General features: G+C 40.5%; 2 protein-coding genes across 2 annotated transcripts; both read right to left on the minus strand.

The window, feature by feature from the left end:
* Window positions 1–3,533: 3,533 nt before the first annotated feature.
* On the minus strand, window positions 3,534–4,752 carry LOC122059244 (50S ribosomal protein L34, chloroplastic). The gene is made up of 2 exons (XM_042621933.1): window positions 4,457–4,752; window positions 3,534–3,941 (listed from the first exon to the last, which is right to left on the minus strand). Exons 1-2 carry the CDS (start codon window positions 4,653–4,655, stop codon window positions 3,691–3,693), a joined length of 450 nt encoding a protein of 149 aa, XP_042477867.1. The 5' UTR covers window positions 4,656–4,752; the 3' UTR covers window positions 3,534–3,690.
* A 320-nt stretch (window positions 4,753–5,072) lies between these two features.
* On the minus strand, window positions 5,073–7,439 carry LOC122060061 (protein trichome birefringence-like 31). The gene is made up of 5 exons (XM_042623216.1): window positions 6,935–7,439; window positions 6,432–6,603; window positions 5,854–6,053; window positions 5,626–5,772; window positions 5,073–5,521 (listed from the first exon to the last, which is right to left on the minus strand). The coding sequence occupies exons 1-5, from the start codon at window positions 7,330–7,332 to the stop codon at window positions 5,158–5,160; spliced, it is 1,281 nt and encodes a 426-aa protein (XP_042479150.1). The 5' UTR covers window positions 7,333–7,439; the 3' UTR covers window positions 5,073–5,157.
* Between the last annotated feature and the right edge of the window lie 3,811 nt (window positions 7,440–11,250).

Raw genomic sequence — 11,250 nt, forward strand, 5'->3', positions numbered from 1 at the left:
GCCCATTAGAGCAACAACGCTCTTGGCGACCACATTCATGCAACTCCCGCTGTCTATAGCGACGCGGCAATTCTTGCCCTGATGACATGTGTAGGTGCTGAAAATATTAGTTCGTCGCCAATCGTCGCTATTCTTAGGTTGTGAGACCATGCAATGCACAATGCTGAGCTTGAGGTCACCAGCCTCCTCGGTGTCCTCATCAGATATGGTCTCATCTGGCCTATGGTCCTCATACTCATGGTCCTGAAAACCCTCTTGGTTACTTTCCTCAGGGGTCTGCTCTCCTACATAAAGATTCCTATTGGGACACTCTCTGGAGAAGTGACCAAACCCACGACACTTGAAGCACTGTTGTTGCCCACTACTCTTGGGCGCTTCTCCCAAAATTCCTTTACCCTTGTCAAATTGACGTTGTGGTGCAGCAGGGGGTTTTGGGAATCCAGTTGAGCCTTGGGGTGGTTTTCTAAATTGGGACTCCCCAGCTTGGAAGTTCTTCCTTTGAGAATAAGTTCTCATGGAGGATTCCACCTCAAGGGCTATCCTGAAGGCCTGTGGAACGTCTCGCACCAGATGGGTTGCCATACGAGACTGAATTTCAGAGTTGAACCCGGTAAGGAATCTGGATAGTGTCTGCTCAACATCCTCCCGAATACGGCTTCTAATTTTTAATTCATTGAACTTGCTCATGTACTCGGTCATAGTCAGCTTCCCTTGCTTCAGGGTATTCATTTCATTCAACAACTGGAGCCTATAAGTGATAGGCAAAAATTCCCTCTTGAGCCGCTCTTGCATCTCTACCCAGGTGTTGATTGGCTCAAGTCCTAGGTGGTCCTCCTGGTACTCTAGGTCTGTCCAGAAGTCCTGGGCAGCTCCAATAAGCTTGAACTTAGCAAACCGGTAGCGGACTTCCTCTGACATATCATAGAAATCGAAGTACCTATCCATCTGCTTGATCCAATCCAGAAGGATCCTAGCATCAATCTAACCATCGTAGGTAAGGGCGTCTACCTTAATCATCCGTCTGACATCAAAGCCCCTATCATGGTGCTCATAGCCCTCATCATCTCCATATTGGGTTTGGCGTCTTGGCGGTGGGCCTCGACCCCTAACCTGATCCCTACCACGCCTTAGTCCTTGGAAGTTATCCCCTATCTGGTCATAACCGTCAGTCTGGTTATTTTCGTTTACTTCCTCAGGGTTAGGGCCTCTGCCCCTAGGTTCAGTGCCAGTTATGTTACGGCCTTGCTGTCCATCAGGGTTTTGGGCACTTGTCTCGAGGGCAGCCAACTTATCGGTAAGGGCTTGGAGATGGATAGCTTGTGTTTCCTGTATGGCTTGAACGGCTTTCATGAACTCAGCCAGTTGCTCCGATTGGGTGGCGGTGCTAGGAGGGGCAGACATATCTTGGTATGCTCTACTACTACGAGTGGACATAAGGAGATGGGCAACCAAAGGTACGGTTGCCACCAAAGACTCAAGGTCTACTCAGGATCTCCAATTGTGTTAAGCAGTTAGCCCTTTCAATCTTGAGGTCAAAAATCTCCCTCTCGAGTATATGCTTTTGGAGGGAATAACGTCCAATGCTATTTGGTCCCGCCAACTTAAGAAAGAAAAGGGTGTCCTCTAATCTATGGTATCGCTCTCTTAGCTCAGACTCGACCATGGACAAATGGTGACAGAGACTAGACCTCAAAAGATAAGACATGTAAACAAGGGACAGCAATACTTAATTACCCTCAACCTAGACAAAACCATGCTCTGATACCAAGATGATGTAGGGGGGTTCCTAGGTGACTAGGTCTCCTCCAAGATTAACTAACTAGGTAGGGTTAACTCAAGGGGCTTAGGTAAATAAGACCAAAGAATCTTAGCAAACACGATTAAGCATGCAAGATAAAGCGAGACTAATAAACAAAGTAGCCAAAAGCAATATTAATCTAGACGGAAAAATACATAAATTCTTACTCAAGTTTCAAGTGGGGGCATGGGGAAGGGAACAAACGACATACGAATATTAGGTTCAGCACAAATCCATCTAGACACCCAAAATAGATATGCAAACAATCGATAAAATAGGCATAAACAAGGGGCAAAGGCAGGCTTCAACGTCAATGGGTTGCAATATATATAATAGGTATTAAGGGAGGTGGGGAGGGTTTAGTTTAATACTTTACCATACTGCTATTCAGATCTGAGGAGAGAAGAAGAGATCAAGGTCCTCCAAAATAAAGAGGTTGTAGTTCACTTTTAGTTGAAGAAGATACATCCAGCCGATTGTAGAGAGAATAGCAGCAGTGATGTAAAGGCAGCAGTGTGCAGCGGCAGCAGTATTGTAACGGCAGTAGTACGTAGCAGTAGCAGTAGCAGTAGCAGTGAGGTAGAGGCAGCAGGTGCAGCAGAGCAGTTTTGTACCGGCAGAAATATGTTGCAGCAACAGTCGGGTAAGGCAGTAGGTGCAGCAATAATAACGCAGCAGCAGGTGCAGCAGTAATAACGCAGCAGCAGAAAAAAAAAGAAAAGAAATAAGACTGAAAAGAAGGTGAGGGAGGCGAGACAAGAAAGCAGAGAGAAGAGAGAGTTGAGAGAGTAAGGGAGGAAAGAGGGGAGAGAGAAGGTGAGAAAAGTCGAGATTGAGAGAGAGAGAGAACCGTGAGAGGGGTGGGGATTTGCTCTTGGCTTTTTTTTCTTCAATTAACATTCATTAAACTCAATCGTGGCCTAAGCCATTACATAAATATCAATCTAGTTACTAAAAATAAAAAGAGTTAATTGATTAGTAAATAAAGACTTCTAAAAACTAATCAACCAATAAAGTAGTTCCTAATTAATTAAAAGATTAACAAGGAAAAGAATATACTACAAATAAACTACTAAACTAATAACTAATGGGGCCCACAAGATCTTCTAAAATCTAGATCGATCTTGGGACCCACAAGATCTTCTAAAATCTTCTAAGATCTTCTAAAATCTGGATCGAGCTTGGGGCCCACAAGATCTTCTTCTTTCTATTCTTCCAGCCACAAAGATGGCTGCTTCTTCTTCTTCTGGCGCCTGTACACTTTGATGTCCCCATCATATATTGGTGTAGTTCTGAAAATAACTGTTGAAACATGATGGAAACTGGGAATTTTGTTCATATGTGGATTTACCAGGGAAGGTCAATGAAGACTAATAAGTCTAAAGATGGATATGAAAGAAGCCTTGGAAGAGAAAACCAGCTATCTGGATAAAAACAATAGAAATGTACTCAACTGTCAAGAAAAGCCAACGCCCCCTTCCCCCACCCCAAAAAAAAAAAAAATGATGCGCTAAACGAGAAAAGTTGAGCGTAATAGTCATGAACCTATACCCAATATTCTCTGTCTGAAATGGATAAAGATTCTTCCAGTAAAATCTGTATCTAACACAATGAACTACTAAGAGAATCTAGAAGGTCTGAAGAAAGATAAAACTCTTCTGGTTATGCATTGCATACTGTCAATTTTTTTACTATGGTACTTCCTCTGCTTGCTTGATAGGAAAATCCAAAAAGAAACCACCAACTACAAAAAATTTCCAGGATTGAAAGAAACTACATCTGTTAGACTGGAGTTTCAAGTCTAACCAAGATTACATGCATCATTGCAGCAGAAGCCACAAAATATATAGCATTTTACATTGATTTATCCTTTAAACATAACAAATTCAGACTCATTTCCCACTGTTTGGGTGTGACTTTGTGCAAAGAACCTTCCGCCCTTTGTCACGTCTCCGTTTCAAAATTGCTCTCCCACTAGTGGTTCTCATTCGCCGACGGAAACCATGGGTCCTAGCAAGCGATTTCCGAGATCTGTTCCTCTTGGTTAAACATAGAGCAGGCTTCCCAGCCCTTACCACAAGAGTTCTACCTTGCTCCCTTCTTACCCCACCATTAAAATTGAAGTCAACCCCCAGAGATACACCTGCAGTTCAGGAAAACATAAAATTGCATTCCCTAAATTGTTCTAAGTAGCTTCACATGACTCAACTTACTAGAGCTGTGACTGTGTAACTCCAATATCAACTACTCGAGGTCCCTGTACTGGTCTAAGTACTAGTGAGAATAAAAATGAAAAGCTTAACTATTACAATGGGGTTGCTGGTAAAATGTAGCTTCTTATAAATATATCAGAAAATTCAAACTATAACCCTAACAGTAGCCAGGAAATCCCATCTATGCTGTTTGTTAATCATTTTTTAATTCAAATAACAAGCATTTGGTATTAAACCCAATTTTTTTGGGAGAGGCCCGATCTAAGACCATCCGATTCAAGGGCCGCCCATATCACAGTAACCCTTAAAACAGCTATTGAATGGAAAAAACTGATAATTGTGAACAATCAAGTATAGAAATAATGGGTTCAATCTGTTTTACTGTTTCTTCTTCTTTCTTTCCATGTAGATAAAAAAACTAAAAGATAAAGAGAAGTCAGTGTACCTGCGAAAGAAGAAGGAAAAGAAAGAGAAGATGAAGAAGGGACGAAGGAGCAATGAAGAAGACCAGAACGTGTGTTAGAGTTGGCCATCGTAAGGGTTGCAGAGCTTGTTCTTGTCCCCGTCAGAAATGTGAGAGAAGCTGATGGGGTTCCAGTCCTAATGCCTGCGCTCGAAAGGGATACCAACGGTATCGAAGCCATCTCTCTCTCTCTCTCTGTCTCTCTCTGTCTCTCTCTCTCTGGGTCTGCAAGCCTTTTGCGTTTGCGAACTTATCCTCTCATGAGAATAAAGGAGAGGGCTGAGGAGCCTTATCGAGAAGAAGACAACTCTGTCACTCACTGAGTCAACCCACCAAATCTGGTTGGATTGGATTGTCTCCTACCCAGTAGTCCAGTACCCACAAGTCCACAACCACAGAAATTTCGCCATTGCGCTAAATGGAATGGGTTAAATTGGGCTTGCAAAGGCCCAGATGAAACTGAACACCTGTTTGGTCGTTAGTGACCAAAACTACAGAGTTCCTACCTGATAAAGTTTGAGATCATAATTCATCTAAAAGAAAATTGAGATCAGTTTCAATTCATGTCTAAGCAATTGAGTCCTTTTGATCCATTCAATTGGTTAAGAAAAGTAAAATCAATCTTATTCATTACAAACAATTCTCTTATTGATTTACAAAGCCTCTGTAATTTTCTATTTGAGTTATATTGACATTTGAAGGAAACCATAATCAGCTAACAAGTGAGCATACAATATCTGATTCCATGTATCAGGAATTCCTGGCAAACACCAGTGGATGCAATCAGCATAAGTATTAGGATCAGCTCTTTCTTCACTTGTCAATAGATTTCCTTTTCGTTCGGTATACACCGATGTATGTCCATCTTTCCGAAACTCAGACAATTGAGTGATATTTAGGAAGGTCACTTCCACCTTCAATTCCTGTAAGATATCATGTAGTATTCCCATTATTTCATGACTTGAACCAGTTCCCCAATATGGACCTTGGATAGGATCAGACTCATTGAAGCAGTTTCCAAGCCCTCCAGCTTTCCACTCCCAATTCCTGCAAATTCAACCATTTAGTACTTGTTACACAATGCTACCATTATATTCTTTGATGAACTTATTATTCTTAAATACCATTTAGCTGATTTAGGTGATACTCACCATAAATGTGTCGGCGATGAACTCATAAAGAAGACCCTTTGCTTACGACCATCAATGCTGGTTTCTAACCAGTTTGCCCAAGTTCTTAATGCTAATCTATATGCAGTAGTAACATTATACTCTTGCATATCAGAGTCAGTTCCATTTCTGTAAAATGAATATAAGTAGGATCAACATCAATAGCGAAAAGATTTTACATGAACAGTACTAAGGGATGCATATGCTTACGTAGCGTTGATGATGGGCTTGTACATCCACCATACGTAGCTATTGAACACTAGCACATCTGCTCCCTCCCAATGTCTGCTATGTTTTGCAATGGAGTCAAGCTTGACTAGTCTCTCTTGCACACTGTGTTTCTTGGCATGATCTGAAATGGATTCCACAAGGAATGGAGCCCAGTAGAACTCAATTGAGACATTGAACTCCTGAAAACTGATAACTAAACCTGAGAATGAAATTGATTTATCCAAATGATCATATTTTGTTTTTAACCAACTTAAGTTAATTATATTAAGCCTCTAAATGCTGTGTGTGCAAACTGTTAATGACTCTGGTCTGGAGTGAATTCCAGCACCAATGAATCAAATGAAGAAAGGAGATCATGGAGATCATTCAATAGACAGCACAGGGAGCTTACCATATCAATGTAAGCCACTCATGGTATCCTCCCCTAGAGAACTAGGCCATATATCAATCCACACTTGCACTATGGGCAGGTACCCCACACATAATAGAGACATTGTGTGTGTAACCTTTTAACAGAGCAACATTACATATTGATATAAGGTGGAAGTTGATGTTACCTCTGCTCTGAAAATCTTCATGGAAGGTTTTCTGTGAACTGATTTCTTCCCATCAGGAATGACAGACTGAACAAGGCAAACCATTGATTGATGCTGGCTTCGATGAATTGAATCTCCTATGAACATTAGTCTTTTATTCCTTAAAATCTCCAGCAACTTCAGTGCATCAAACCTGAGATTTCATCAACCTGTACTGGCTCAGACTCTCAGCTGTAATAATATTTGTTTTGTTACTTTTCTTCAGCCCATTTCAGTTATTTCCATGTGGGATCTAACTTGACATGTAGAAGGTTAAAAGTTAAAACCATGCCAGGCTTAACAAAAGACCCATTTTGGCTAACCAAGCCAGGTTCTTTCAAGTGTTCATTAATCCATTTGAACCAATTGAAGTTAAGGGGTTAGTTTGGGTGAGGCATCAACCAATGGCCACTGATCCCAATCCCAAAGATACCAGATTTTTATGAATTTGAAGGCAAATGCTACAAAGTCCAAACATACATTACCTTGGGAGTTCACATTCACTAGGCTTCCACACCCAGTTCTGATATAGAGAATCTGGTCTCCCATTCTTCTGGCAAGTCACCTGTGGGCTCAAGTAGGGGCAGCTTTCATCAGTGTAGAGAGGATAGGAGGTATTGTCATATACCCATTTCCCATCAAATACGTTGCAGTCGTCTGGTACAGCTACCGATCCACCACCGGAAAAATTAGAAGCCCATGAACTCTGTTCTTCGATTTCCAATGGTAAGATCTCATCAGGAGGGAATTGTAGTAATGAGAAACGACCCTGCTTTGAGTTCTCTAGGATAAGTCGTGTAGCTCCAATCAAAAGAAGAGAAGCCAATGCAAAGGGGGAGATGGATAGAATCTGGCGATGAGGAGAAGAAGGTGGTGTGGTCATTGTGAGGTGGATGAGAGCCTGAGGCCTGAAAGAGAATTGAATATGTGAATATAGCCACTGTATTTGATCATTTTGAGATTGCTTCTTGTTATTGTGGGAGTGAGTGTCTTCAATCTTAAGCGTTTCTGAACTACTTCATGCAAAGATGCAACCACCGGTTGGTAACTTCATGTTACATCTTCTTTGAAGAAGATGTGACTTCTGGGTTCCTCCATCTGAATGGTTTTAGGCACTAATCTATGAGGTTTGTTCATGGGTTTTAATTTGTTACCCACTTTGGAAATTTTAGGCACTAATCTATCATGTTACATCTTCTTTGAAGAAGATGTGACTTCTGGGTTCCTCCATCTGAATGGTTTTAGGCACTAATCTATGAGGTTTGTTCATGGGTTTTAATTTGTTACCCACTTTGGAAATTTTTTTTTAGGCTTGGGTATGACCAAAGTCTTAAAAAAAACCACAGGTCAGCAATCCAGATCTGGTTCAGTTTAACTTTATCCAGGTGGTCTGGTCTGATACAGAACAAGGGTCAAATCATCATCCAACATTCCAACCTATAAAACAGAAACCATAGAATTTTGGTGCTTTGCTTCTTGGACTTCGATGTACAGCACAATTGTAGTACAGCATGAATTGAGCACGAAGCAAATCTCAGGCCTAGGAAGGCAAGCCCAGGGTCCCACACCAACGCCAACCCGAGCAAAATTGTTGAAGCTTGCTAACAATCTAGTGGTTTTTTTTTTTCTTTAAAAGTAATGTAACCCTAAAATGATGCAGAAAAGAATGGAAAAACGAGAATAAACGATCACACTTTGCATACAGATTTACAAGATTCAGCAAATTTCCTAAGACCTCAGTTAGATGAGTTCCTGTTTCACTATAAATGAGCGAATATGGTTAGAGTACTTGTCCTCACACCTCTTTTAGTTTACTTAGAGAGAAAAAAACCTCACTATAAATATATAGGGAAATCCGATACAGAAAATTTACATAAATCTCAATCCGTTTTTATCACAGATGGAATTTAAGACATCATATCCCCAACATTTCTCTGGTTGAACCAAGCTTTAACAGACCTTTAGGTGTGACAAATACAATATGGACCTAAGGCAACAAAATAAAAGTATTGAGGCCCATTCATGTTAAAGGAGGTTTTCCTCCAACGTGGAAACTATTCATTACTTGGGAACCTCTTAGAACTGCAAGGTTAATATGATCATTATAACCATGGATAGACAGAGAATTTCTGACCTGCCCACACCCCAAATTTCTTGGTCCATCTTAATCATAAATTTTTCTTGGGAGAGGATTTTTAAAACGTAGCATGACCCCTACATCAGCGTGGGGACCAATGGGAGTACACAAAAAAACATCAACATTGATAAGATTTTAATTTTTCATTGTGCACGGCAGTCATTTCACCCTTCATTGTCCGTGTGTAGAGGCCTTTCCGCCTGTGCAGTGGTGCGGGTTCGAGTCCTGGGAACTAGCCTCTTCGTAAAGGGGGTAAGGTTGTCTACTTATATACCCTCCCAGAACTAACCATGCAGTGGTGCGGTTCGCTGGGTAACGGCCTTTTTTTTTGTCCGTGTGTAAAGGAGACACTACCTTCTAAACTTCTTTTCACCAATTTTTTTATTTAACTCAACTTAACAAGGGCCCATAGGCCACTAGGTGGGTGCCCAAGGGGCTGCGCCGGAGTGATGTTGGAGGGGTAATGCCTGCTAATACCGAAATGAAATTTAGGGGACTTGATCAATTGACCAAAACTCAGAGCATGGTTCCACATGACATCTATCTAGTGAAAATTTCTAATGTTTTTTCACTCATTAAATTAGTGGATGGTCGATGGGGGGAAATTCTAAGGTAAACAGGATATTCTTTCTGCAATATATGGCACCCGAGACTAGAGCTTCTACTCATGCGAAAGCTTAGAGGGCTTGTGCTGTTATTTTTCAAGTCACAACATCAATGAAGAAAGTTCCTTTGAATGAAAGAAGAATGAAGTGGTCATTTCTTGAGGAAACTCAAACGATTAATGAGGATGATTAGGAAGCATGTGTTAGTTGACACACATCAAGGAAATTTAATGAACAAGAGCTGTGAAAGGTTATGGTGCCATCAAGCATATAAATTTCGAAGGGCCTTGCTTACTTATTATGGTTTGGTACTTTGGCTAAGTCTTAAACATCAACTTTTTCAGATGATACGTTCTCGTTAGATTGAGTCTCATCTAGACCTTGCTATTTGTCCCATCCCCATCCCCATCCCCATCCCCATCCCCATCAACTCAACCCATCCCAAAGGTCATTTGGAGTCAACTCAATTGTGGTTCCTAAACCCTAATTTAGGTGGCAATTCAATGCCTTTAGAAGCCCATTTCTTTTGTAAGGAATTGAATGATATATATATATATATATATATATGTACACATTTATATATATTTTTTAATTTCATAGTGCCGATTCAATATTACACCAGTTAATCCTGAGTGTTGAGCCACACTACGTTTGATGTCATCTAGCCCTAAAACCTATGGCTCTCTCTCTCTCTCTCTCTCTCTAGGTGGCTGCTGCTACAAATTAGTAGGAGAGGACAAGTAAAAAACGAATAGGTAAAATTGAAAACATGAAAGAGAAGGTATCTAAACATAATGTTTAGGAGAAAGTTTTCCTCCAATGTGGATGAAGAAAAAAGTACATTAATTTAGGGTCATTATTACTCTCCCGTCTAGTATACAAAGTACATAATATCATCCATTGTTCCCCTATGCCTGTACCAAGGCATTGACACCCATCGGTGAAGGAATTCCTTCTTCACCATGGGTGAAGAAAAACTACCTCTTAACATTTATGAAACATGGGTATCATAAACATAGTATTTGAAAAGTGTGATAACCAAGTATAATTTCTCTAAATATTAGATACTCCAGGTGTAATTTACATATCATTAATATTAATTTTAGGTAGAGGAAGAGTTTATTGTGAAGAAGGATTTAACGAAGCTTTGCAAACTTGCAGGAGGTTTGGATTTCGATTCGTTAGACAATGGTTTCTTCATATTAAAATTTAGTTTAGAGGATGATAAGTTGAAGGTGCTAGAGGGAAGTCCTTGATTTATCTTCTGAAAATTATTGTTTCTTAAACAATGGAGTGCAGAAACGCAACCCCAAAACAATACAGAAGATAATGGAAAAATAAGAATAAGCAATGCACACAGATTTTACAAGGTTCGACAAGATTTCCTACGTCCCTAGTGAGATGAGATATTGTTTCACTATCAATGGAGAATAGGGTTACAGTGCTTGTTCCTCGCGCCTCTCATATTGCTTGCATTACAAAGAAAGAAACTCTCGCTATAAATATATAGCGAAAAAATCTTAATCCGTAAAGTACACAACTGCCCTTAAATAAAAAATTCGAGCAGGGGGCGCCTCCTGCCCCCCTTGCAACCCCTACGGCCCGCTAACCGGCCAGCGGGATAGTCATCCTACTTGTCGTGGGGCTATACCAGTACTCCCTGGATTAAACTATGACGAAATACAAGACATTGTACACCAACATGGAACCGCTCTTTGGTCATCAAGAAAATAATGTTTAGATCATTTCCAATATGGATTTGCTTATGAAATCTTTTTTACAATTCTGGTCATGGGAGAATTTGGGGGTGATTTGTATTGTTATTAGAATTCCTTTATTGAGTATCCAGGGAGAGATTGGCTTTTGCCAGAGTATCTATTGAAGTTGAAGCTCTGGTATGTCTACCTAATTATATTTTGCTTCCTTCGGATGATAGAGCTGCTTTTGTCCAAGAGGTTGATGTAAAATGGAAAGGTAAATGGGTATCTATGATTACCTTGATGTAGCTTTCTTCACAGTGGAATGAATCGGGTTGCACCGTGCGTCGATCTGCATGAAG

The sequence above is a fragment of the Macadamia integrifolia genome, chromosome 13 (genome assembly GCF_013358625.1).
Source record: "Macadamia integrifolia cultivar HAES 741 chromosome 13, SCU_Mint_v3, whole genome shotgun sequence".
Lineage (NCBI taxonomy): Eukaryota > Viridiplantae > Streptophyta > Magnoliopsida > Proteales > Proteaceae > Macadamia > Macadamia integrifolia.

What these genes read in the sequence shown, in the direction of transcription:
- LOC122060061 (XM_042623216.1), bottom strand. Translation starts at nt 7,332, where the DNA reads ATGACCACACCACCTTCTTCTCCTCATCGCCAGATTCTATCCATCTCC. An exon ending in AGTGAATGTGAACTCCCAAG is followed by an intron (nt 6,604 to 6,934) that starts GTAATGTATGTT and finishes ATGAAATCTCAG; the next exon opens with GTTTGATGCACTGAAGTTGC. An exon ending in AAGCCCATCATCAACGCTAC is followed by an intron (nt 5,773 to 5,853) that starts GTAAGCATATGC and finishes TTCATTTTACAG; the next exon opens with AAATGGAACTGACTCTGATA.
- LOC122059244 (XM_042621933.1), bottom strand. Translation starts at nt 4,655, where the DNA reads ATGGCTTCGATACCGTTGGTATCCCTTTCGAGCGCAGGCATTAGGACT. An exon ending in TTTTCCTTCTTCTTTCGCAG is followed by an intron (nt 3,942 to 4,456) that starts GTACACTGACTT and finishes CCTGAACTGCAG; the next exon opens with GTGTATCTCTGGGGGTTGAC.